A 26,476-nucleotide genomic window follows, 5' to 3' on the forward strand; every position below is an offset into this window, starting at 1 on the left:
GATATAAAGGTTCTATCTTGCCCAAAACATGACAACCCAAATAAAAAACCTTTTTTACTTTGCAGGCTGATTTGAATTTAGCCTAAGGCACAAAATCACCACCTGTTATCAGATTAGTGGACTCTGGGTCCTGATTCCTACTGCAGGTGTAAAACATCGGTGAGTGTTCACAGGAAGCAAACTCCAGTGCAAGGCTACCTCGTGAAGGGGAGCGTGGGGGCTCCACACGCGAGATTCTTCAGTCCTTTCTGTTAGAGCTACAGCCCGGAGGTATGGTTTCAGCAATTCCTGCCCATTAGAAAATAAGATGGTGGCCCCGGTAGAAGATTATTTAAATAGATTAGATTTCAACCAACTGTACCTTATTTATATTGAGACCCATAGGTCTGAGTGCTTGTAGGAAGTTAAAATGGATTCCTTTGAAACATGCCTGCCTGTTCACAGTGGGAAAACCCCTGCCTTCCTGGCTCTATTACACGAGAAAAGCGAGTGACCCTGGGACTTCCACTCTGCAGAGACATAGCCCAGACACGCCCCCCCGGAATCTGGGTGTCCAAGCAGGGCTGGAAAGGGTCTTCAGAGCGACCACAAGTCACGGTAGGATGGCAGGGTGGATAGAGGTCACCACATTTATGCCGCAAATGATACCATCAAGAAAATGAAAAGACAACCAAGAAAATAGGGGAAGTACCGGCAAATGATCTATCTGGTAGGTGGCTTGTATTCAGAGCATATAAATAACGCTCACAACTCGATAATTTAAACAATCACGTAATATTAAAAAAATGACAAATGACCTGAATAGGGATTTCTCTGAGGAAGATATGGCCAATAAACACATGTAAAGGTGTCCAGTACCGCTAGTCAGGAAACAGCCCAAAGCACAGTGAGACAGACATGACTTCACACCCCGTAGGATGGCTCCACACCCTCTCGGATGGCTCTGGAGCAGCAGCAAGTCTTGCTGAGAAATTGCACCCCTTGGTCTCTGCTGGTGGGAATGTAAAATCTGCAGCCACTTTGGAAAATAGTCTGGAAGTTTCTCAAAAACTTAAACATAGTGTTACCTTGTGATCCAGCAATTTCAGTCCTAGGTATCTACCCAAGAGAAATGAAAACATATCCACACAAAACCCTGTTCACAAAGGTTCACAGCAGCATCAGTCACAATAGTCAAAAAGCAGAGACCACCCACACCAAAGCCTCTGACTGTGGATCACAACAAACTGTGGAAAAATTCTTCAAGAGATGGGAATACCAGACCACCTGACCTGCCTCCTGAAAAATCTGTATGCAGGACAAGAAGCAATAATTGGAACCAGACATGGAACAACAGGCTGGTTCCAAATTGGGAAAGGAGTACATCAAGGCTGTATATTGTCACCCTGCTTATTTAACTTATATGCAGAGTACATCATGAGAAACCCTGGGCTGGATGAAGCACAAGCTGGAATCAAGATTGCTGGGAGAAATATCAATAACCTCAGATACACAGATGACATCACCTTTATGGCAGAAAGTGAAGAACTAAAGAGCCTCTTAATGAAAGTGAAAGAGGAGAGTGAAAAAATTGGCTTAAAACTCAACATTCAAAAAACTAAGTTCATGGCATCTGGTCCTATCACTTCATGGCAAATAGATGGGAAACAATGGAAACAGTGACAGACTTTATTTTGGGAGGCCCCAAAATCACTGCAGATGGTGACTGTAGCCATGAAACTAAAAGACATTTGCTCCTTGGAAGAAAAGCTATGACTAACCTAGAAAGCATATTGAAAAGCAGAGAAATTACTTTGCCGACAAAGGTCCATCTAGTCAAAGCTATGGTTTTTCCAGTGGTCATGTACTGATGTGAGAGTTAGACCATAAAGAAAGCTGAGCCCCGAAGAATTGATGCTTTTGAACTGTGGTGTTGGAGAAGACTCTAGAGAGTCCCTTGGACTGCAAAGAGGTCAAACCAGTCAATTCTAAAGGAAATCAGTCCTGAATATTTATTGGAAAGACTGATACTGAAGCTGAAACTCCAATACTTTGGCCACCTGATGCAAAGAACTAACACCTTGGAAAAGACCCTGATGCTGGGAAAGATTGAAGGCAGGAGGAGAAGGAGATGACAGAGGATAAGATGGTTGGATGCCATCATCGACTCAATGGACATGAGTTTAAGCAAGCTGTGGGAGTTGGTGGTGGACAGGGAAGCCTGGCGTGCTGCGGTCCATGGGGTTGCAAAGAGTCAGACACGACTGAGCAATTGAACTGAATTGAACCAAGAGACCACCTAAATGTCTGTCAGCTGATCCATGGATAATAATATGTGCTATGTCCGTGCAATAGAGTATCTGGTGATTAAGAGAAATATCTGCTACAACACAGATGAACATGAACACATTATGATGAATGAAGGCAGTCACAAAGCATCTTGTATTCTGTGACTCCATTTATAAAAAATGTGCAGAACAGACCAAGCTATAATGACTAAAAGTGATTAGCCATTAACTCAGGCCGTTGGGGGGGGCGATGGATAGAGAAATGGAGGGTCACAGGAAATGGGTTTCTTTTTGGGGTGATGAAAGGTCTAGATTGTGGGGATGGTCATACAGCTCTGTGAATACACTAAAAACTCCGGCACTCCCTGTGTTCTGTGAGGGGGTGAACTGAATGGTATGTGAACTAGATCTCATAAAACTCTGAAAAAACAGGAAAAAAAGTCATAATATTCAAGGGAACTTAGGACAAAACAGCTACTCACACAGGTGATTCAAAGAACTTTCTTGGTGCTTTTCATGAAAATGTAATTTAAAGAATGAAGCAGCGTACATGCTTCTCATGTGTCTGATTTTAATTCTGTGTCAGTTGTCAGGGAAATTTTGGAATTTTTCAAAGACACCCCTCCGCCCGACCCCCGCAAAGACACTAGCAGAATGTATGACAGACAATCGTCCAGGATATTTGCTTCCGGACAACACAAGAGAATTTAGGATGGGCATTTAACACATATTGGAAATGAAGTTTCTGGGGGTATAAACAATGCTCCTTTAGCAAAGGTACAAAGCAACCACACAGGACTTAGAAGTTGGATAACTTTAACTGCATTGCTAACCAGTATCCCTATACCCATGTAAACTGAACTCAATTTGGTACCACAAAAACAGAAAAACGTTTGGCTCAACATCTTCACGTCTAATTTAACAATCTATCAGAATCCCAGGGATGGGGGAGCCTGATGGGCTGCCGTCTCTGGGGTCGTACAGAGCCGGACACGACTGAAGCAACTTAGCAGCAGCAGCAGCAGCAGTGTATGGAAGAAAAAAAATACCTGTAGATTTTAGTTATAGGCTTCAGGATTATTTCTGTCTGTGAGGGAGACAAAATCCAGAGTCACTTTTGAGTCCTGGGGAAACTATACCATTTTTGCTACCGTTTGGACCTACAAGGCATGTGAAAGCAATCTCCCCGGATATGGCGCAGATAGACGCGACTCTGCAGAGCGTGGTAACAGCGCCTGATGACTTCTCCCTGCGAATGGCTCAGAAAGCTCCCAACTCTCTTTCCAGCCCTGTTCTAGGAGCAAAGGCTTTTTCAGTCTCGGGGGCTCTGGGCTGTAGGTGTTTGCTCTGTATCTTCCACAGCTGATACACAGTTGGATACAGAGTCATGTTTATTCCCAGATCCAAACAACCAGGAAGCTAAGGATCTGGTTTAAAAACAGAACTCTTACGAAAGAGAAAAATGAACTAACCATGAATAACTAAACAATTTAAGATTGGTTGGAGATTTACTCTGAAGCATAAGTTCCGGAATATATACTGACGGTAGGGTCAGCCCAAATTCAACCTCATCTCTGCTGAGGGAAGAGGAGAGGGGGGTTTGTCAACTTGCCTGGAGGATTAACCTGTAGATAAAGATAACGAAAGTGTTACTTAGTCTTTTTTCTAGAGTAATTTGGCTTTCAAACTGGGGTTCTCTGGGATCCTGGGGTCCTGTGATCTGGTCAAGACCCATGGGGGACAGGAAGGCCACAGGGAGACCCTCTCATCCTCTCGCAAGCAAACTGGCTCTTCTGCAAAATCTGTTTCACATACTGCAGCTCTGCATGAGATGTTTGAAATAGGGTGCCTGTGTAATAGACACATGGACAAACCTTGATTTGGGTTTACTTTCAGGGTTACTATAAACTGAATGAAGCACAAGCTGGAATCAAGGTTGCCGGGAGAATTATCAATAACCTCAGATATGCAGATAACACCACCCTTATGGTGGAAAGCGAAGAACTAAAGAGCCTCTTGATGAAAGTAAAACAATGGAAACAGTGACAGACTTTATTTTGGGGGGCTCCAAAATCTCTGCAGATGGTGACTGCAGCCATAAAATTAAAAGATGCTTGCTCCTTGGAAGAAAAGCTATGACCAACCTAGACAGCATATTAAAAACCAGAGACATTACTTTGCTGACAAAGGTCCATCTAGTCAAAGCAAAGGTTTTTCCAGTAGTCATGTATGGATGTGAGAGTTGGACTATAAAGAAAGCTGAGCGCTGAAGAATTGCTGCTTTTGAACTGCAGTGCTGGAGAAGGCTCTTTAGAGTCCCCTGGACTGCAAGGAGGACAAACCAGTCAATCCTAAAGGACATCAGTCCTGAATATTCATTGGAAGGACTGATGCTGAAGCTGAAGCCCCAATACTGTGGCCACCTGATGTGAAGAACTGACTCATTGGAAAAGACCCTGATGCTGGGAAAGATTGAAGGCAGGAGAAGGGGACGACAGAGGATGAGATGGTTGGATGGCATCACTGACTCGATGCACATGAGTTTGAGCAAGCTCTGGAAGTTGGTGATGGACAGGGAGGCCTGGTGTTCTGCAGTCCATGGGGTTGCAAAGAGTTCAACATGAATGAGTGACTGAACAGAACTGAGAGACAGGACCCGTTACATTAAATGATTCCATCATTTTTCTATGATATAATATTGCTATAGCTATGGTGCTGAACCACAAGGTTGGATTTTTATACTGAACTAGAAATATGAAAACACTGTATATTCTGAATGATCAAAAGCTTAATTTTATTTAGAAAAGCTTTAGTGTCAAGTGTATTTTGTTAACCGGGGGCTTCCCTAATGGCTTAGCAGGTAAAAAATCCTCCTGCAATACAGGAGGCACAGGTGACACGCGTCTGATCCCTGGGTTGAGAAGGTCCCTTGGAAGAGGGCATGGCAACCCACTCTGGTACTCTTGCCTGAAAAATCCCATGGACAAAGGAGCCTGGTGGGCTACAGTCCATGGGGCACAAAGAGCTGGACACGATTGAGCGACTGAGTACAGCAGCATATTTTATTAATCTGTACTTATTTGGAAATGGGGAATTAACAAACTGGAATATTCATGTAATCAGAAAATACCTGTCTGCCCTATTTCAAGATAAAGGACATTTATTAGCTTTGAATCACTTGCCCTTCTTATTCTTGTTTTCAATTTATTTCTGTACTCCCATCTCCTCTTTATATCTCTTGCTATTTATTTCAACACAATATATTTTGCTACCAAGTAGCTTTGTAGAGGGGCTTCCCAGGTGGCTCAGGGGGGTAAAAAATCCACCTGCAATGCAAGAGATGAAGGCAGACGCGAGTTCGATCCCTGGGTCAAGAAGATCCCCTGAGAAGGGGATGACAACCCACTCCAGTATTCTTGCCTGGAGAATCCCATGGACAGACGAGCTTGATGGGCTCATGGGGTCACAGAGAGTCGGACACAACTGACGTGGCTGAGCACACACCCGCATGAGCTTGCTAGAGATAGAAATACTGGTAAATATACACGAAAAAGGTATTCTGAAATGGCTCTGGGAGCATGATGGCATTTACTACAGAGTGTGGCTTATTATTTAATAAATGCATGAAAGCAAGTCATTTTTCTCCAATTAAGCATGACATCACCACGGAAGTCAATGCAGAAAGCTCTCTCTCGTCCCTGTGAATGGAAAGATAATCAAACCAACGCAAAGAGCGGTGGCAGAACAAGGGACAGAAAATTAACGTGAGTTTCCTGAGTTCTGCCCATCACCTGTAAGCAAAAATCAAGGACACAATTTAAAGGAACGAACTCATGACGGGTGAAGCAGATGAAATCTGAGGCAATCACATTACATGACCCGTGACGCCAAACACTTAGACACGCTTTGAGGACAAAGTCTGGATACTTCCAGGTAGAAACGGCTGCTCGCTCAGGAGTCTTACCAGGCGTATCGTAGTTTTATAGTCTTTTGCTTATGTGAGAAATTCCTTCCAGTAATTTATCAAAACACGATCACTGCAGTCAACAGGGACTGCTGGCAGAGATTCGGGCACAAAAGTGTGAGAAAAATAATGCAAAGAAAACAACGTTACAATGTTTTCACAAAACGCATTCTATAAAGTGAATATACGCATATTCGTTTTTACATAAAATTATAATGCTGGATAAATTTACGAAGTAGGGAGCTAAGTACAATAAATAGAATACTCTTTCTAGAGTCAATACCCACTGCTTTCTTGTTTTGAAACCCTATTTATTTAAATTATTATTTACATAGTCTAGATTTTAGACTGGAGACTTTTGAGAAATAAAAGTAGACAGAAAAGGAACAAAAGGGTTTTTAGACTCACTAAACACACCGAAGGAACGACTGCGAACATAATGTAGTTCAGTTTTTCGCACCAAGAACTATATTCAATATCCCGTGATAAACCATAATGGAGAAAAATATGAAAAAGAAAGTAGACACATATACGGACAATCAAATCACTTTGCTGAACAGCAGAAATGAACAACATTGTAAATCAACTATACGTCAATGAAATAAACCTTTAAAAATGCATCAAGGTTTTAAATGAATAAAAAAGTCATTTTCTCCACTTCCCATCTCAGTTAAACTGGAAAACCTGAAAAAAATGTTTCTACTATGTTTTGAAACATAAATTTAAAGGTATTATTATATTTTCCAAATAATATACATTATAATCCTATTAAGACATGCCCTTAATAGCCTATTAAGACACATCCCTATTCTTTACAAGTAGCCATTTGGCAGAATTCTATCAACATTTGCAAAACTGTTGGATACACTGCATATACCCCTTCATCCAAATGGACGAACAGCCATAAGAGCATTGGCCGGATCCAGCCGCTGCCCGCTTCAGAGATGCCGATAGGCTGTAACTGCCCCTGGGGTCTCTCCGCCTCACCTGTGCTTGCCACCTTCCTTCGGCTCTCGCCAGAAGCTTTGCCTCTGTGGCACACAAAGCGAGCAGGGAGGGAAAGCGAGATGGAGGAGACACCCCTCCTGTGTAATTATAAAAATCAACAGCACTGTGTTTTAATGGGATGACCAGCTCTCTGGGTCTGAAACCCTTTAGCTTTTTAATACAGTTTCTTCATCTATGAAAAGGATATAATTATACTTATTTTAGGATTCTAGTAAATAGTTAATTAGATATAAGTATGTCAGGTTTTACTTGCATTAAAAAAGCCCAAATCAAACTGGCTTAAACAATAAGGGAAACTGGTTGGATCACATAACCAAAACATTCTAAGGCAGTGAGGACTTCAGGCATGGGCTGATCAAGGCTCAACCTCATTTCTCTATGGCTCTGTGTGTCGGTTCCCCTGTAGAATGGGTAACCTCCTGCTCTCAGGAAGCTGCCAGGCTCCATGCCTCCTTGTTCCTCCAGAGCCAATAACAAAGGTCCCAAGTTACAATCCATTTTGACTGTCTTAGACCACATGCTCCACTCTGAGCTAATCACCATGGCCAGGAAACCACCACATGTAGTGTGTGCACACACACACACACACACACACACACAGTTAAAACACACGTTCATATAAACTTAAATATTTATAGAGATCTGATCATTTTAATCTCCAGAGTGTCAAAGTGAGTATTTCACACTGGTCTTTGCTGAGAAAGGAAACTCGTGTTGTTTAGTTTTCAAATAGTTCAGGCGCCTTCACCTTAAAACTTATAAAATGCAAGAAAGACCTGCTGGCTGGAAAAATAATAGTCACTTCAACCCTGGTTTTGTCTCTGCCGTTTTCCTCCCAGGTGGAGAAGCTCTGGGAGTGAGACCTCCGTCACTCTCGCAGTGACAGATGTGTATCTGGAAACATGAAATGCCCGTGAAGGGTAGCCACAGATAGCCACGCCTTTCAAGCTCAAAGGTGAGCTGCTGAAGCTGACATAATACCGTAGAAGAGTGAGATTCATAGATTATGTTGGTTACAAAGGATTCAGGGAAGCAAAACAGAGCCTTGCAATTTCCATTCTGGAGTCTTTCCTCATAGACCCTGAAAACTAGGAAGTCAGTCTTGCGGGCTCCTCACAAGCATTTCCACTGTCGCGTGAATGACAGTACGCTTGTTCAGTCCCCAGGTCGTGTCAGACTGTGCGACCCCATGGACTGCAGCCTGCCAGGCTCCTCTGTCCATGGGATTCTCAAGGCAAGAATACTGGAGAGGGTTACCATGCCCTCCTCCAAGGGATCTTACTGACCCAGGGATCAAACCCGGGTCTCCTGCATTGCAGGCAGATTTTTTACTTTCTGAGCCACCAGGGAAGTCCTACATTTCCATAATGCTTTAAAGAGTTTCCAAAATGCATCAGACCCCACCAGTGGTCAGGGATGTCCCCCTGGGGGGAAAGGTGCAGGGGGAAGGTGAGCCCAGGGATCGGGCCCACCAGGTACAGGAGGGCTGGGGCCCTCAAGTGGTGGTCTTTCAACAGCAGTGCAGGCATGAGCTCCACGGACTTCGAGCCCAGGTGTGGGGCTCGGGTGGGGAGCACCCAGCCAACCCAGCCGGCCGCTGTACCCCTGAGAAAGGTGCCAGAGGTCAGAAGCACAGAGGGATTCCTTCAGAGAACCATGCTGCTCCTGAGAAGGGAAGGAAGAGGAGGGCAACCCGCTTGTCCTGAGTCAGACAGAGGACTTGTAGGCTCTGAAGTGGAATGGTGTATCACAACCACACTCGGAGTTCAAAAGCCTTCAAATGGGACTAGAAATTGCTTTAAGACATCATACAAGCCACCTCCCTGGAATTAAACCTATTCCTAGGTAAGTACTGGCTTTTAAAATAAAAGCCCATTCAACTTTCATCGTTTTAGTTTTTAAAAATTGCTAGCGTTAAAACATTTTGAAATTTCTGAATTTGCTTTTAAAATGTTGGCAGTTTCTCAACCCTTTTAAGACATTTTACTGCTTTAAGAAATTTTAAGTGATGACAGCGTTCGGCTTTTCCATACTTTTTACTGCGGATGACACTCTACCAGCTACACCACGAATGCAGATTAGACGCTTTGCCTGTGGAAGATTCTGAAGCGCCAGGCAGCTGACCGACCGACGGTTCGTAAGCTGGACCTGCAGCGGAAGGCCCGACAGTTCGGGTCCTCCTCAAGCAGATGTGTGGCTTTGCCGTGTTTTCTGAGTGGCTTTAACCTTAGCCACATTATTGGTCTCAGGTCACGGCCATTTTTCCCTACATTTAAACCCTCTGAGCCCAAGTCCTACAGATCATTTCTAGGCACATGGTGAATGTTCAGTTAATACCCGAGACTGTTTTGTTGTTTGTTGTTTTAATTGGTCAGTCATGTCTGACTCTTGCAACCCCAGGGACTGTAGCCCACCAGGCTCCTCCGTCCACGGGATTCTCCAGGCAAGAATACGGGCAGCCATTCCCTTCTCCAGGGGATCTTCCCAACTCAAGGATGGAACCGGCATCTCCTGCATTGGCAGGCGGATTCTTTACTACTAATCAATCCACTGAGGAAGCCCAATACCTAAGAGAGACCTTCCAAAAAGACCTCCACAGACTTCACATGTGTCGCAGGAGATGCGGGCCACAGAGAATACGTGTGTGGGACACAGCAGGACAGTGGTCCTGACAGCCACTCTTGGCTGTTCCTGGACACAGAGCCCCCAGAGCACAGCTCCATGGGTCCCAGATGAGACACAAGTGGGTTCAAGGTTTTATGCAAACTCACGCACAGCCGGGAGGCCCAGAGCTCACACAGAGCGGGGCCCACCTGGAGGACGCCATCAGAGGGGATGGGGGGTCTCCCTACCAGCCGAGGGAGCACCATTTCCCCAGGCCCTGCTGACCCTGCAGGAGCCTCGGTGATCCGGTGAACTTTCTCCAAACCGAGAACTCCTCAGGAATGGGAGGCAGAGCCCAAACCACAGGGAGGGGCTCTGCTCATGGCTTGTCCATCCAGCACCCTCCTCTTGAGATGGGGCGTGGCTCTGAGCAGGGACCACCGCTGCAGACTGGCCCTTGGGCAGCGCGCTCCATGCCACCCTCCATCACACGGCAATGACTCCTTTCCCTGGCTCCCACAGGCTGTCCCTGACCAAACGCAAGCTCTCCAGGGACAGAGTCCTCGCGAGAAAGTGCTGGTCCTGAATCCCAGCCACGGGTCAGCTTCCCTGGGGGAGGCTGGGCCCGGGCGGGGGTGGGAGGGCGTGGCCGACGGCACAGGAGGGAAGGACTGGAGGGAGGACTGACGGCAGAAGGAGCAGGCTGGGGGCGGGGCCGGGAGGAGGGACGTGGATCCCAGAGCAGGTGAGAGGCCTCTGCTAAGCTCCCAGACTCCCGAGATGCTCTGGGCAAATGTCCGTCACCCCTGCTGAGTCGCCCCACCACTGCGTGGGGAGCTCTCAGATGCGCCCCTCCTCCCCCTCCCGCGCGCACGAACGCAGTTGGTTCGTTTCGACAAATCACTGTCACTTTCTTACGCCGATTGTTGGCATTCCGTGGTCCTCAACCGCAACGTCGAGTCAAAGGAAACACAGCGACGTGCTGAGGGAGCCCTCCGGCGGGGGTCTGAGTGCCCAGCCGAGGGCACGCCCAGCCTCCGCAGACCGGCTTCAGCACGGCCCACCAGCCTCAGCGTTTTTATTCACATCTCTGTTGGAGTGAATTCTGCAAAGTCTTGAGTGCCTCACACATCCAAATCCATGTGTTCTCTCTGCTGAGATCTAGAAACACAAAAGTCACGCCCAGCCTCACGCTGTTTCTCGGGGTTCTCTGGGATGAAGGCAGGTAGCAAGCATCGCTCCCTTATTCCGGCAGCCCACCTGCCCTCTTCCTGAGCTGCAAACTAAAGCAGAAAGCCAGAAGCCAAGGATGATCTAAAAATGTGTTCTTTTCTGCTTTATCTGGTTGTTTTTTTTTTTTTTTCCTTTACTTAATCTTCAAAGTCAACCAAACAGAGCAGCAAGGCATACAGCAACAGTGTCTCCGCGATTGGCCCCTTTCCACACTGGCCGTGCGGACGCTCGCCTGCCCGCCCCACCTGGCCCCTCAGCCTCCTCCCGGCAGGTGCCCCCCTCCCACACGCCCCCTTCCTGTGCAAGCTGTCCACAGAGCGCCCTCCCCAGTGCATGTTCTACTCACGGCTCACAATAAGAAGCTTTCTCCGTTTTCCATTCTTAGAGATCATCCACACTGTCCTTTGGATGTAAAACATATATCTGAAACGATGTATCTAATCTTAGCTGCAGAAACTTTGCAACTATCCTGGGCCAAAAGTGTTAAAACTGAGACCTGACCAAGCAATCTGCTCAATAGTCACTAGTGCATTTCCAACACAACTACTCCAAAAGGGAGTCTTTCAAAGTAAAATCCCTCCATCCCTGTTCCTTAAAGATTCCACCGCACATTTTAACAGCCATATGTTTTAATAACCGCGCGTTTTAACAAGTAAAAGCTGCCTCCGGGCAGACAGTGTGGCCGGGTGTCCCAACACAGAGAATGTCACGGCTCACGCTGACTGCAGACACCCAAGCTGACCAATCCTCCTCTAACGTGTGGGTTTTCTTTCGGTCACGCCAAGTGGCATGTGGGATCTCAAGTTCCCACTCCAGGGATCGAACCCGAGTCCCCTGCAGTGGAAGCGGGGAGTCTTACCCACTGGCCCACCAGGAAGTCCTCTGATCTGTGTCTTTGAATCTCCCTAATTTAATACAGGAGGGCAGAAGAGCCAAAATAAAAAACAGTTCTTGTTCCTGAGAAGTCAGACCATCTCCACCGGCTCCTGAGCCCCACGCTAGCGAGCTGACGCCAGGAATGGTGGGAGCCTCTCTGCTCTGCCAGAGCCACTACTTCCCTGAATTACGTTTAAAATGACAGCGACCGGGCCGAGAGCGTTGCTGCCAGCAGCCTCGCGCAGCTCGGCCCAGGGAAGCAGGCTTCGTGGGGACAGGGCTGACTGGGAGCGGGCAAGTCCTCAGAAGGGCAGGGAGGAGAGGCTGGCTCAGGAGGACAACCTCTCCTCCCCACAACGACACACTGACCCCCTTCCAGACGGGGTCCATCACAGCCAGCTGTGGGCAACGCCACAGAGCCCAAGGGCAGACGCTTCCCTCACCGGGCACATCCAACCTGCCGGTCATTTAATAACCGGAGGGCAGCCTCGCCACCCGTGCGGCCAACAGCGGGAGGGAGAAGGACATGCCCAGGCCGGCAAGACCCAGCACAGCCAGCGGGGGGAGCAGGGGACCTCTGGTCAGGGAGGGGGTCGGGGCGAGGGGACAGCACCCCTGCCTGGCTCTCTGTCACCCCTGCCACCCTCTCCTGTCCCTGAATGGCACAGGAGCTGACTCCTGGGGCTCTCAGGGTGGGGCAGCCTGCAGACCCTTGGAGTGAAAGTGAAGCTCGCTCAGTCATGTCCCCTCTTTGTGACCCCAGGGACTATACAGTCCATGGAATTCTCCAGGCCAGAATACTGGAGTGGGTAGCCTATCCCTCCTCCAGGGGATTTTCCCAACCCAGGGATCAAACCTAGGTCTCCTGCTTTGCAGGCAGATTCTTTATCAGCTGAGCCACTAGGGAAGCCCAAGAGCACTGGAGTGGGTAGCCTATCCCTTCTCCAGTGGATCTTCCCAATCCATGAATCGAACCGGGGGTCTCCTGCATTATAGGCAGATTCCTTACCAACTGAGCTATCAGGGCAGCCTTGGGAGCCGGCAAACCAAAGCTTGTGGAAAAGATCGGGTACCGAGTGTGTGCTGGCTGGACTAGGTCAGGGCTGTCTGATCAGTGGTGTTCCTGGGACCCCCTTTAAGAGATATCGAGGCACACAAGCAGATTTCTAACAATAACAGGTACTGCTCAAGAAAAATGATTCTGGCACTTGCTAGAGACGATGAGGAAGACGTTATTCAAGGGACCACTGCCATGGGTTTGCCGCAGGGGACCGAGATGGAGCTCCATCCCGAAAGAGGAGGGCGGGGGGTGATCTGCAGCCCAGGGGCAGGTGGGTGGCCGGTGGGGGCAGGACAATTCTTTGTAAACTGAGCTGAAGGCGGGTCAGGGTTGCCACACCTTGCCTGGGGTCGTGGGGGTGAGGAGCTGGACCACAGGCCAAGGGTGGTCAAACACTGAGGCTAGCCGAGGGTCCTATCTGAATCGACACAGCAGGATTCTTGCTGAAACCAGGCGCGGTGGGCCCACCTAGGACGACACAGAAGCCCAAGGTCCGGCCAGCGGGAAAGAAGGGCTGGGAGAGCCGGGCTCACGTCTGAAGGGGGAGAGCTCTTGTCGGCACGTGGTTCCAGACTCTGCCTCTTGCCGGCCTGGGGATCAGCCACAGTGATCAGACTGTGAGAAGCAGGCTCACAGCCACCACAGTCATCTCTACCCCCGGGGTGCAGGCTCCCGGGGTTTAATTACACCTGCACCACCATGACAGCTCCTGAGCCAACTCACTGGCAGGGAAGACTTCCTACACCGCTGTAAGTCAGATATGACGAACAATATTTTATACTGAATGTATCTGAGCCGCTTGCTTGATTAAATCACACTGTAGCTTTACAGACTATCTGCTGGTAATTCCTACTTGAGTTTAATTTACTAGCTTTTACCAGTGAAAATACATCAGCTGACACGTGATGCTGCTGGGGGAAAAATACAACACAAGCCAGCGTCATTGGAAATAATAGCAGTGCATGCTAGAGAATGCTTTTAGCTACACTGGCTTGCTTACTTAACACACACGGAAGCTTGGACCAAAGGTGAAGAGCCTTTCTGGCTGAACTACTGGTTCCCAGCTGGACTCACACTGAACACGGTCACCCCCAGTCTCCCCATATCTGAAAGGGCACTGCCCACTGGAGCCCTGTAGGGACTAGTCCACACCTGGGCTCTTGTGCAGACATCACTCTTTATCTCCTGCTCCAGCTCCTGTCTCAGAGTGCCAGCACCTCCAACCCACTTATTAACTTGGCTCATCTAAGAAACTGTCCACCTGACATGCAAGAAACAGCATGCAATCCAGGGTAATTGGCAAAGCAGTTGACGTGGACAGATATGCCGTTTTTTGCTTAGTGTGTTTTATTTCATTCCTGCACTTCTAAATGCGTGAAAAATATACAGAAATAGTCTTGGCGAGGGCTCCCCCAGTAGCTCAGATTGTAAAGCATCCACCTGCAATGCAGGAGACCCAGCTTCGATCCCTGGGTCGGGAAGATTTCCCTGGAGGACGAAATGGCAACCCTTTCCAGTATCCTTGCCTGGAGAATCCGATGGACAGAGGAGCCTGGTGGGCTACAGTCCATGGGGTCACAAAGAGGTGGGCACAGCTGAGTGACTAACACACAAGTCTTGGCTACATCAGGGTAGTGGAGGACGCTCAGTGAATAGGTCAAAGAGGTCGAAAAAAAGGAGTGAATCTACAAAGCAGACGCACAGACGCAGAAACAGCCTCGTAACCACCGCCAAGCGGGCGGAGAGCGGGGGAGGGATGGATGGGCCACGCAAACTCTTACATACAGGGTGGATAAACAAGGTCCGACTGTAAAGCACGGGGAATTGTATTCAATATCCTGAGATAAACCACAATGGAAAAGAATATGAAAATGAATGTGTGTATATATATGCATAGCTGAATCACTCTGCTGTACAGTAGAAACTAACACAGCACCGTAAGCCAGCTATTACTGTTCAGTCGCGGAGTCGTGTCCGACTCTTCTGTGACCCCATGGACCGTAGCCCTGCAGGCTCCTCTGTCGATGGGACTCTCCAGGCAATTACACTGGCCATTTCCTTCTCCAGGGGAGCTTCCTGCCCCAGGGATCAAACCCTCATGTCCTGTTTGGCAGACAAATTCTTTACTGCTGAGCCCCCTGGGAAGCCCAAGCCAACTATACTTCAATCAAACAATTTTTTTTAAGGGGTGAAATCTAAATATTTTTAGTTGTCTTTTCACATATTTTTGAATAAGAAACAATACTTTGGGGGTATTTTCCTGGATGTAAGGAAAGAAAGTGTGTACTGAAATTGCAAAGATAAGCCGACCACAAATAAGGAATTAAGTCTAGTGTCTTCAAAATGGAACAAAGCATAAATAAGTAAAACAATAAGCAAATTAAGTATTCACTAAAACAGACTTCCCCAATGGCTCAGCAGTTAAGGAGTCTGCCTGCAATGCAGGAGACCCAGGAGACAAGATCCTCTGGAGAAGGAAATGGCATTCCACTCCAGTATTCTTCCCTGGAAAATCCTATCAAAAGAGGAGCCTGGGAAGTTACCGTCTATAGGGTCCCAAAGAGTCGGACAGGCCAAAGCACATGCTGAGGCTGAAAATGGACTACTTCTGTGGTCCCACTGACCTGCTGTTGCTGCTGTCCAAAAGCCCAATAAAACAAAGATTAACATAGGATTTCTTTGGGTGCATTTACTGAAACTACCTGACAATTATTTTAATTACAAATGGTTTTCCTGGAAACCTCCCAATATCAAGAAGAGCTTACCAATCAAGGATCAAGAATAAGTTTGAATGCTTTAACTTTCCAGGAAGTTTTCTTTTTTTTCCCCCAGAATGGAGCCAACATTGCTATAGTTGCTAACAGCCCCTTAACTTTTACTTTATGAGGATACCAGGTTTCCTTTAAAAAGGGTAAGTAAAATGTATCCATATGTGCACATGGATAATGATTGATTATCTGTGAGCGTTGGAAATGGGAACAAATTGACAATTGATGTAATTAGACCACTGAACTCCAAAGACGCCAGTGATTTCACAGGACTTACACCCTACACAGCAGTTTCCATGTGTCTTTGCCTCTCTCACCAGATGTTACATTCACTGAGGGCAGGGATCAGACGTTCATCTCTCAACAGCTTAGCACAGGGCACACGGAATGTGTAGATAATTGAGCAAATAAATAAGTGAATGAAGCTCTTCTCCACTCGAGTTTACCACTATCAATACCCCAGGGAGTGCGTGTGTGCGTGCTAAGTCACTTCAGTCGTGTCCGACTCTGTGGGACCCTCCGGACTGCAGCCTGCCAGGCTCCTCTGTCCATGGGATTCTCCAAGCAAGAACACTGGAGTGGGCTGCCACGCCCTCCTCCAGAGGATCTTCCTGACCCAGGGATCACACTTGCCTCTCTGATGTCTCCTGCTTTACCACTAGTGCCACTTGCGAAGCCCCACCCCAGGGAGAGGACTTGCCTTTTGTCCTTCTCATTCATCCCCAACTGTCTTTCAGTAAAAACGTCAAAGTCAGGTGAAATGACAAAGAGAACCAAATTCCTGGCTTTGCTAACCCCAAGCAAAAGAAGTGTTCCCTAAATGAACCGACCTTGAATACTGATCCATTTAGCAAACTGGTAGATAAATCTTACCCCGAGTAAACAATACCCCTTTTCATTAATCAAAGCCCAGTATTCTCTCCAGAACATTTCCTGGTCAACCTTTCTGAACCTGACCGAGCCCTGAACCATGCTCTGCACACACTTGGAAGGTTTCCTAGGGTACTGAGGGGTGCTGGGCAGGCTTCTTTCCCCAAGATCTGCTAGGTCAGCGAAGCGATGGCAGGGCGGTTTCTGATCTAGAACCCGCCTGAGCTCTGGGTGCCTCGGCTTCAGGACCTGCGCTGTAATGCATTCCTGGACCCCAGGTGACAGGCAAGATAAGGACGAGGAACAGCGGCATCCCAGCCAGACGACGGGAGCTCCATCTTAGCCAGTGGGGCCACTGTTATCGAATGAATCAGGCTGGAATACAGTCTGCGAGAACTGATCTCTGCCTTTCCTTCCCCAGGGTGCTCAGAACAGCATCTCAACGATTAATTAATTACCAGGCTGGGACACAGCAGAAGCCATGGGATCTGTAGGCCCTGGGGGAGATGGTGGTGAGGGGGGTGTCCAATCTCAGGTTCAGACAGAACCGGTAGACATTCAACAATACAAAAAACATCAACAAGCCTGGGAAATACTTTATCAATATCCATAGCTAACAATGATTGATTACTGATTTTATCTTCCAGTCTCCATGTTAAACCTTTATGTATAGTAGCTCGGAATCATCATATAAAGCCCATGAGGTAGGAGTCACCATCATCCCCATTTCACAAAGGAGAAAAATGAGGCTGGGAGAGTTGAAGGAACTGCCCTGCTATGAGAGGTAAAAGTGAGACTCTAATTTCAGTGGCTCTACTGCGAAGCCCACCGAGAACTCCCAACTTCCAGAAAAGGTTCTCTAGGATAATTTTAGGTTATGGAGCACATTCCAAAAATATCCCCTAGAGTAGCTTTCTTTTAAAAAATGAAAATAGCCTTCATCTGTGCATCTTCTAATCCATGGTAAACTCCAAAAAACACACAACCAGAAATGGCTAAAATTAATAAGAGACAGCACACACTCTCATAGTAAGAACTTCCTGTCAAACACGTTAGAAGCACAAGCAAGTCATTTTGCTTCCCTGGGCCCCATTTTCTCAACTATAAAATGGACAGTTAGACGAGGCAATAGTCACACCTTCTAGAAGTGCTGTGGCTCTTAGGCAATGCTGCCAGTGGCCTCAGATCAGCGCTTTCTTGGGGTTGAGGGTTTGGCAGATGCTGAGCCCTGAAGCCTTTCTAGGGTATGCACACAGAAATAGATTCAAGATCTCCAAGTTCCATTTAGAAGCCCCCAAAATCATCCTTGCCAGTCAATGATTTAGCCAACTCAGCTGGCACAATGCTGACACACTCTAAAAACATTTAAGCTGTAATTTATAAACTGATTCCAAATCTTATATTAAGCAACCTGGCTTCTCTGTTCATTAGAGTTTACCAAATGCTGAGTTCTAAACCTAAAAGTCAAGTCAAATGTAAAAGCAAGTATGAAACACCAAGTCTCTCCCCAGGAGCCTTTTTGATAAAGATGATACTGTTTCAATCTCCAAATATAATAACTACTGTTACTTTCCTGTTAATATCACTAGATACTGAATTTAAACAAAACAAACTTTTCAGTCTGTCTATTTTAAAATATAAATTTCACTGAAAAAATAAAAAAATAAGTTTTTTTACAAAATGAGCTATTTTTTTCATTAGTCCAGAGGAAATATACATCCGTGTTAAGTACTTTATACGTCCTATTTCTCAACCTCAAATAACTGACAAACCTCCTTCTCAAATTTCACATTTTTTGGTGAGTGGTTCTTGGTCTCTAATCTGTAACTGAATGAATGAATGGTGGTGGTGATTTAGTCACTAAATCGTGTCCGACTCCTGCAACCCCAGGGAATATAGCTCACCAGGCTCCCCTATCCATGGGATTCTCCAGGCAAGAATACTGGAGTGGGTTGCCATTTCCTTCTCCAGAGGATCTTCCCAACCCAAGAATCAACCCCAGGTCTCCTGCACTGCAGGCAGATTCTTTACCGACTGAACTACTGAATAGACAGGATCCTTTGGGGAACACTGGAAGGCAGTCGGGCAGGAATATGGGATTTACTGGACTGAAGCACAGGTCAGCACTCAACAGATCCCCCACCAGGCGGAGGCACCATGAGGCCAGGACGGCTACGTCCTGGGTATTTTGGATCTACAATGCCCAAAACAGGACTGTGCGTGCACACAGCAGGATCTCAGTTAACACTTGCAGAATGATTTGCTTAAGTTTTCAGCAGGATTCTCAGGTTTTGCTCTCATGGTTTTTCCTCCCTAGCAGTACAATGAGGGCAGTAACACACGTCTACCTGGATTTTCACAGGGATCAACTATGAGCAGCTGCTGAGAGCGTCTGCAGAGACCGGAGCACTGAATCAGCGCTGGGCATCTTTATCAGCACTTCTGTCCACCTCCAGACAGGGTACCTGGCTCACACGAACTGCTCACTGATCACGTGCTGACAGGATACATTTCTTCCTCATCCGCTTGACCTTCTGCATGTCTGATGGTTTATTTATAGTTTTATTTTGTGTACAGAAATTTTATTTTCACACCGAAGCAACATCACTTCTCTGTCCCCACTCCCCACTCGGTTCCTATTGTATTCTTTTGAGGCACTTCCACAGCCCAGAACACCAGTGGTAACTGTATTGTGCCCACAGGACTCCTGACATCCAGGAGGGCCAGTGTTTAGGCCCCTTTACCTAAACGACACCGGAGTTCACTGCCTCCCCTTGGCAAGGACACGAATGGAGGGAGACAAGAAGCTGTGTAATAAACTTGGCATTTAGGTATGAAGGGAAATACTCTTCTGAGTTTCTATTCTTGTCTACTTTGGTGTTTTTTAAAAGCCTGACATCCAGTAAGATGACTTATCCCAATGAACTTATGCTTCATCTGTCAGCATGAGGTTTAAAGGAAGCCCTCCTCCATTATTGAATTATTGAATGAATAGTTGTATTTGAAAGATATGTTTTATCCACGGAAACCAGTCACAAAGATCCTACCTAGTCCTTAAAATTCTGATTTAGTGATTTCATAACAGAAACTTTTAAAACAAGTACTTCTCTGTTGCTTTCATTTCAACTCCTGAGCTTCGCTTAAAGATCTCTTGTTACAGAACCCATGCCTGTATCTAATATCATGGCAGCCAGGACAAAGAAACCCAAGATGAAAAATGTGACATTGTTCCCACTGATGTGACTTCATTAGAAGCAAACACATCAAAACCTCCATAGGTGCCAGCCTTGTGGCAAAGGCGAGGACAATGTCAAAAGAAATCTCTAGGTTGTGTCCACTAGCTCCACCCACCCCCCCCCCCAAAAAAAAAAAACCCCACAATGTCCTTTTTTTCACTTAAACATGCTTCACAGTTTGGTCATCTATATATTCAACCATGTAGTTTGGACACTGGAATGCAAAGAATAAGATGTGATTGTTGAAATACAAAACACATTAGAGAACCGTGCACAGACCACTTGGAAACCCTAAGATGACAAGATGCAGGACCGGAGAAAAGGGTCCTCTGGGTTTCAGAATGAATCCATATCACACCCAGAGGCACAGGGCTATTGCATCAGGCACTTTACTATGGAGCACCATTTCAGACTAGTCCAGGTGGATTGTGGTGCTGCCCTAAAAAAAAAAAAAAAAAAATTCCCTTTTGTCAGTTCTACACTGATTTCAAATTCACGAACCATCTACACTACACGGTAGTATCTGTGTGGCTTTGGTCTCTGTAAAATAAACCTGATCAACACCAGCCCAGGGTGGGGCTGGGGAAGCTGTGTACTTGGGACTTCTGAGGTGCCACACCGAACGGCACAGGCTGAAACCCTCTCCACCCACCCGGGGTGGGCACCCGGGGTGACTACCCCAAATCCTGCACAGAGCGTGGAACAAAACTGGTTAGAGATTCAACGCGGGCAGAGCTTAGTTTCCGCTGAGGATCCGAAGACTCGTCCAAGGATTTACTAAGTCCCGACAATAACATTCGGTTTTAGGAAGATCGGAGAGGTTCTCAACTTTAGCTCCCTGACACGGGTCGCAGGGTGACCGTGCATCTGACAATCGGAAAGGCTCGCGACTGCCCCAAGACCCGCAGCCTCCTCCAGGGCGCGGCGGGGACAGGAGTACTTGCGCGCTCAGAGGCGAGGGCATTTACCTCGAGTCGGCTAAGACTGGAGCTCTTGGAGCGCGACTTCTTGCGCAGGTACACGGAGAAGAACCTGCGCACCGTGAACTTCTTCATGCTCAGCTCCATCGCCCGGAGCCCAGCCGCGAGGAGCCGCAGGGCCGGAGGACGCGCATCCCCGACGCATCCCAGGCGCGCGGGGTCAGGTCCGCTCGCGGGCGCGAGCGGCCGGGGAGCCCGGCACGGCGGCCATCGGCGCGGGGCGCGGGCGGCGGGCACAAAGGGCAGGCCGAGCCGGCCACAGCGGCCGGGGGCCCAGCGCTCCCGCCTCCTCCCTCCTCCTCCTCCTCCTTCTCCTCCTGGTCCAGCCTGCGAGGACCAGCCCCAGGCAGCCCCGCCCCCCGCGCCCCGCCCACGGCCACTACCGCCAATCAGCGCCCGTCGCTCCGCCCGGCCTCCGCCACTACGACCAATCAGAGTCTGCTGCCCCGGGCTCTCCCCTCCCTCTCCTCCTCCTCCTCCTCCTCCTCCTGGTCCAGCCTGCGAGGACCTGCCCCGGGGAGCCCCGCCCCTCTGTGCCCCGCCCACAGCCACTACCGCCAATCAAAACCCGCCGCCACTCCCGGCCCTCCGCCACTGCGGCCAATCAGAACCTGTCGTCCCGAGCTCTCCCCTCCCCCTCCTCCTCCTCCTCCTTCTGGTCCAACCTGCGAGGTCCAGCCCCGGGCAGCCCCGCCCTCCATCGCCCCGCCCACAGCCACTATCGCCAATCAGAGCCCGCCGCAACGCCCGGCCCTCCGCTACTACGGCCAATCAGAGCCTGCCGCCCCGGGCTCTCCCCTCCCCCTCCTCCTACTCCTCCTCCTCCTCCAGCCCGGGAGAACCAGCCCCGGACAGCCCCTCCCCTCGTTCCCCGCCACTACCACCAATCAGCGCCCAGCGCCCCACTGCCCCAGGCTCTCGCTTCTTCTCCCCGCCCCGTCCTTCCGCGTACGCGCTCGCTGTGGCTCCGCCCCCACCGCCCCTTCCACCAATCAGCGCTCTCGACGGCGCATCCCTAATGAGCCCGCGGAGGGGACCGCGGCGCCAAGCGGGGAGAGCTGCGCGGCTGCTCGGCAGCTACTGTCGCTGTCTCTCTCTCTCTCTCTCTTTGGTTGGCCTGCTGGGCTGTTTTCCTAGCTTGGGATGTCATTATGTTTTCTTTCCTTAAAGCATCCATATAAGGACTTGGCTCTCATGCGTTTCTGTGCTGGACAAAACTTTGCTGATTAGCAAACACTTCTAGAAAACAGAACAAAACGGGGTGGAGGGTGCTCCAGGAGCTGCACAAGTGATCTACACCGCTCTTCTCCCCTTGGCCCCAGCGGCCCTCCCCATGAGCGCGTCCCCGCAGCCCGGGCGCCCGACCTGGGGGTCCGCCAGTCTTTGCCCGGTGATGAGTGGACCCCAGCGCAGCCCAGGGCGGCCGCACCCAGCTGGGGAAGCCTCCGCGGCTGTGTTTGGAGAACAAAGACACACATCCGTTCTCCATGACCTCCGACTCCATATATAGAAAATTACCCAAACGGATGATTTACCGGGTGTCCTGAGTGTCCTAACTCAGGGCCCTCAGAAACCAGCTGCTGGCTGTAGGGCTGCAGGGGATTTGCCCTAAAGGGGAACACAGTTTCCCGCCCCCCAACCCCCCCCCCCCCCCCCAGAAATGCTCATCAGAGGGCTGGAGTCCGGGCCAAATTTGTGACCTTTGGACTTTGTGCAGCCTTTTCTGTTTTCTTTTTGTGCATTGTCCACGTATTTTTGTTTAAAACACGGACCAGACAATCTCATTAACAATCTACCACCACGCCCTGAAAAGTCCAGAAGCATCCGTGCACGCGGCGCTGTGTGACGAGTACTGCTTTGCCAGGCAGATTGTGAAAAATCTACCTGTCATATGATCCCCTGGCTTAATCAAAGGCTGCATTAATAATACTGGTGTCAGGCTATCTTTGCTACAGCGAGTAAACAGCGGAGGCTCCCAGAAAAGAACTGGTAAGTTCATGCTACATCTGGGTCAGCAGGTGAGGTCAGACACTCTCTGGGGTTTAACGAGGGTAAGCACAGTCAGTTTAGCATCAAGATGCTGGCACTGCCGTTTCCTTGCCGATGAGCCTGAGCACACTTGCACATTCTGTGTTCCCACTGTGCATCTCTAAGATGAAAACAGGCCCCGAACCGGGTCCTGCTTCCTGCAAGGATTCTGCTCGGGGCCATTATCCCTACTCTGCAGAGGAGCTTCCTACCACCCAGTGTCCCCCGACAGCACCACTCAGGCATCCCAGCTCTAAACAAACAAAGACAGGCCAGGGCTGTGCCATGTGGCTGCTCTGGCAAAGAGAGCACTTGATGGACAGCAGACATCAGGCTTGTCACCGGCTCCAGGAGTGAGGAAGGGGCCAGCTGTGGGTAGATGATGCAACTAGTCAGACACGGGATTATGGCTTGCCAGCGATGCTAGCTCAAGGGCACCCTGTGCAAGACAAACACCTTGGGGTAGGTCCAGATCAAGGCTTGTGCTTCACCAACAAGAGCATCTGACCTGTTGTAACAAGACAGGAAAGACATTGTCTCTGGGACGTTCAGGATCCCCCATGTTCGAATGCTACAAAATGGCTCTGTTGAACTTGGACATCTCAAAAGAAAAATGAAAGTAGCTTTCATATTTCAGCTGAGGAATTTATTTCATTGCTAGAATAAGTCTGTTTGCTTTTGTCCCGGTAAAAGAGAGATATATAAAAATCTCTAGCGATCATTGTCCACCACTGTGTGTGCTAATGCAACCAAATCCTCCAGATCAGCACATCTTGGGTAGGTATCAGGGCCCACTTTAACCTGACTCCAAACGATCCCTAGCAAATATTGGGAAAGAAAAGATGAGCTTAATAAAGGCTGGTGCCCAGATGATAGAGTGGGGAGGCTTGGAGAGAAGACCAAGAACTCAGAGACCCCTGATTATCCTGAGTTTCTTCCTGACTTAAGCACGATCCATCTGGGACTGAATTCAATAGCTACTGCTGCTTCTAAAAGAGGACCAGACTGGTCGGTGTGCATTCATATGGGTTGAACACAGGATTACAGAGCTCCTCTGAGTACCTGGCCCTGTGCTTGACATGCGGAAGCACAACATGATTACAACATGGCCCCTGACCTCCAGAAGTTCACAGCTGTGTGCTAGAGAAGCAAAGTGAATAGACAAATCTGATGTAGGTTTTACATAATGTTGAAGAAACATGTAAAAAAAATGCTCCATGAACAGAGATGAACGAAGAGTCGACCCTAACTGGAGAAGCCGAGGAGGAGGGAGCTTTGGGGTGAACTCTGGGGACGAGGAGACGTGTTCTGTGCAGACAGAGGAGGTGGGGTCCCAGGCTGTGGAAGAATAAGGTTATTGGGAACTTGGAACAAATACAATCTCATGATTGATTAATGAAAACTAAAGTTTGTACCAAGTCCCAAAAACACAGAAGGCAAAGGATTTGAGAATCCCAAGGATGATAACAGGGAGCTGTCCTTCTCGCCCTGGGCAGGAAGGGGAGACAGGCTTTTGTCAGGAAGGTAACTGGCAAACTCCGTGCCCTCCCACCTTGCTTTCCCTCCCTTCAGAGGGCTTTCAGGGATTGGGAGGATTCCCCCTCCTTTATTTCAAGCCCCACCATGAGAGCTGTGATGTCTGGGGGTCAGGATTCTACAGGAGGGAGCAGGGCAGCCCCAGCCGCAGGGAGGCCCCAGGAGCGGCTGTTCACAGAGTGGCCTGCGTCCCAGGGCGCCGAGCAGAAAGGATGTAGCTATGTCTGCTACACATGGTGGCCCAACAGTGAAGAACCTGCCTGCCAACTCAGGAGATGTGCGTTTGATTCCTGAGCTGGGAAGATCCTCTGGAAGAGGAAATGACAACCCACTCCAGTACTCTTGCCTGGAGAATTCCATGGACAGACGAGCCTGGCAGGCTACAGTCGTTGGGGTCACAAAGAGTGGAACGGGACTGAAAACAACAACAGATCAGGGTGGCCGGCATGAGATCTCTAAGTACCCCCAAAACAAGAGGCTGCTCTCCTGTGAGTGGGCTCCAGCCTGGTGGACTGGGGTTCTCTGGCCATAGTAACCTCAGAAGAAGACAAGATGGCTGTCCATGAGAGAAGGGGCCAGGCCGGGTCCGGAGAGCAAGGTCAGCTGGGCCAGGAGCAGATCAAATCCCTTATGATTATACAGTGGAAGTGAGAAATAGATTTAAGGGCCTAGATCTGATAGATAGAGTGCCTGATGAGCTATGGAATGAGGTTCGTGACATTGTACAGGAGACAGGGATCAAGACCATTCCCATAGAAAAGAAATGCAAAAAAGCAAAATGGCTGTCTGGGGAGGCCTTACAAATAGCTGTGAAAAGAAGAGAAGCGAAAAGCAAAGAGAAAAGGAAAGATACAAACATCTGAATGCAGAGTTCCAAAGAATAGCAAGAAGAGATAAGAAAGCCTTCTTCAGTGATTAATGCAAAGAAATAGAGGAAAACAACAGAATGGGAAAGACTAGGGATCTCTTCAAAAAAATCAGAGATACCAAAGGAACATTTCATGCAAAGATGAGCTCAATAAAGGACAGAAATGGTATGGACCTAACAGAAGCAGAAGATATTAAGAAGAGATGGCAAGAATACACAGAAGAACTGTACAAAAAAGATCTTCACGACCCAGATAATCACAATGGTGTGATCACTGTCCTAGAGCCAGACATCCTGGAATGTGAAGTCAAGTGGGCCTTAGAAAGCATCACTACGAACAAAGCTAGTGGAGGTGATGGAATTCCAGTTGAACTATTCCAAATCCTGAAAGATGATGCTGTGAAAGTGCTGCACTCAATATGCCAGCAAACTTGGAAAACTCAGCAGTGGCCACAGGACTGGAAAAGGTCAGTTTTCATTCCAATCCCAAAGAAAGGCAATTCCAAAGAATGCTCAAACTACCGCACAATTGCACTCATCTCACACGCTAGTAAAGTAATGCTCAAAATTCTCCAAGCCAGGCTTCAGCAATATGTGAACCGTGAACTTCCTGATGTGCAAGCTGGTTTTAGAAAAGGCAGAGGAACCAGAGATCAAATTGCCAACATCTGCTGGATCATAGAAAAAGCAAGAGCGTTCCAGAAAAACATCTATTTCTGCTTTATTGACTATGCCAAAGCCTTTGACTGTGTGGATCACAATAAACTGTAGAAAATTCTTCAAGATATGGGAATACCAGACCACCTGATCTGCCTCTTGAGAAATTTGTATGCAGGTCAGGAAGCAACAGTTAGAACTGGACATGGAACAACAGACTGGTTCCAAATAGGAAAAGGAGTTCGTCAAGGCTGTATATTGTCACCCTGTTTATTTAACTTATATGCAGAGTACATCATGGGAAACACTGGACTAGAAGAAACATAAACTGGAATCAAGATTGCCGGGAGAAATCTCAATAACCTCAGATATGCAGATGACACCACCCTTATGGCAGAAAGTGAAGAGGAACTCAAAAGCCTCTTGATGAAAGTGAAAGTGGAGAGTGAAAAAGTTGGCTTAAAGCTCAACATTCAGAAAATGAAGATCATGGCATTTGGTCCCACCACTTCATGGGAAAT

At 48.3% G+C, this 26,476-nt stretch overlaps 1 protein-coding gene across 5 annotated transcripts in view; it reads right to left on the reverse strand.

Moving 5' to 3' along the window:
• The window catches only part of RPS6KA2 (ribosomal protein S6 kinase A2), a 334,973-nt gene that overhangs the window by 137,066 nt on the left and 171,431 nt on the right, over positions 1–26,476 (reverse strand). The window contains exon 1 of one of the 5 annotated variants that reach the window (XM_019967676.2): positions 20,855–21,141. The exons of the other annotated variants lie outside the window; for them this stretch is intronic. Within the exon in view, the coding sequence (XP_019823235.1) occupies positions 20,855–20,953 (99 nt within the window). The 5' untranslated portion in view covers positions 20,954–21,141. Of the gene's footprint in view, positions 1–20,854; positions 21,142–26,476 lie in introns of those variants that run through there. 5 annotated transcript variants of the gene reach the window in all.

This window comes from Bos indicus, chromosome 9 (genome assembly GCF_029378745.1).
Source record: "Bos indicus isolate NIAB-ARS_2022 breed Sahiwal x Tharparkar chromosome 9, NIAB-ARS_B.indTharparkar_mat_pri_1.0, whole genome shotgun sequence".
Classification (NCBI taxonomy): Eukaryota; Metazoa; Chordata; class Mammalia; order Artiodactyla; family Bovidae; genus Bos; species Bos indicus.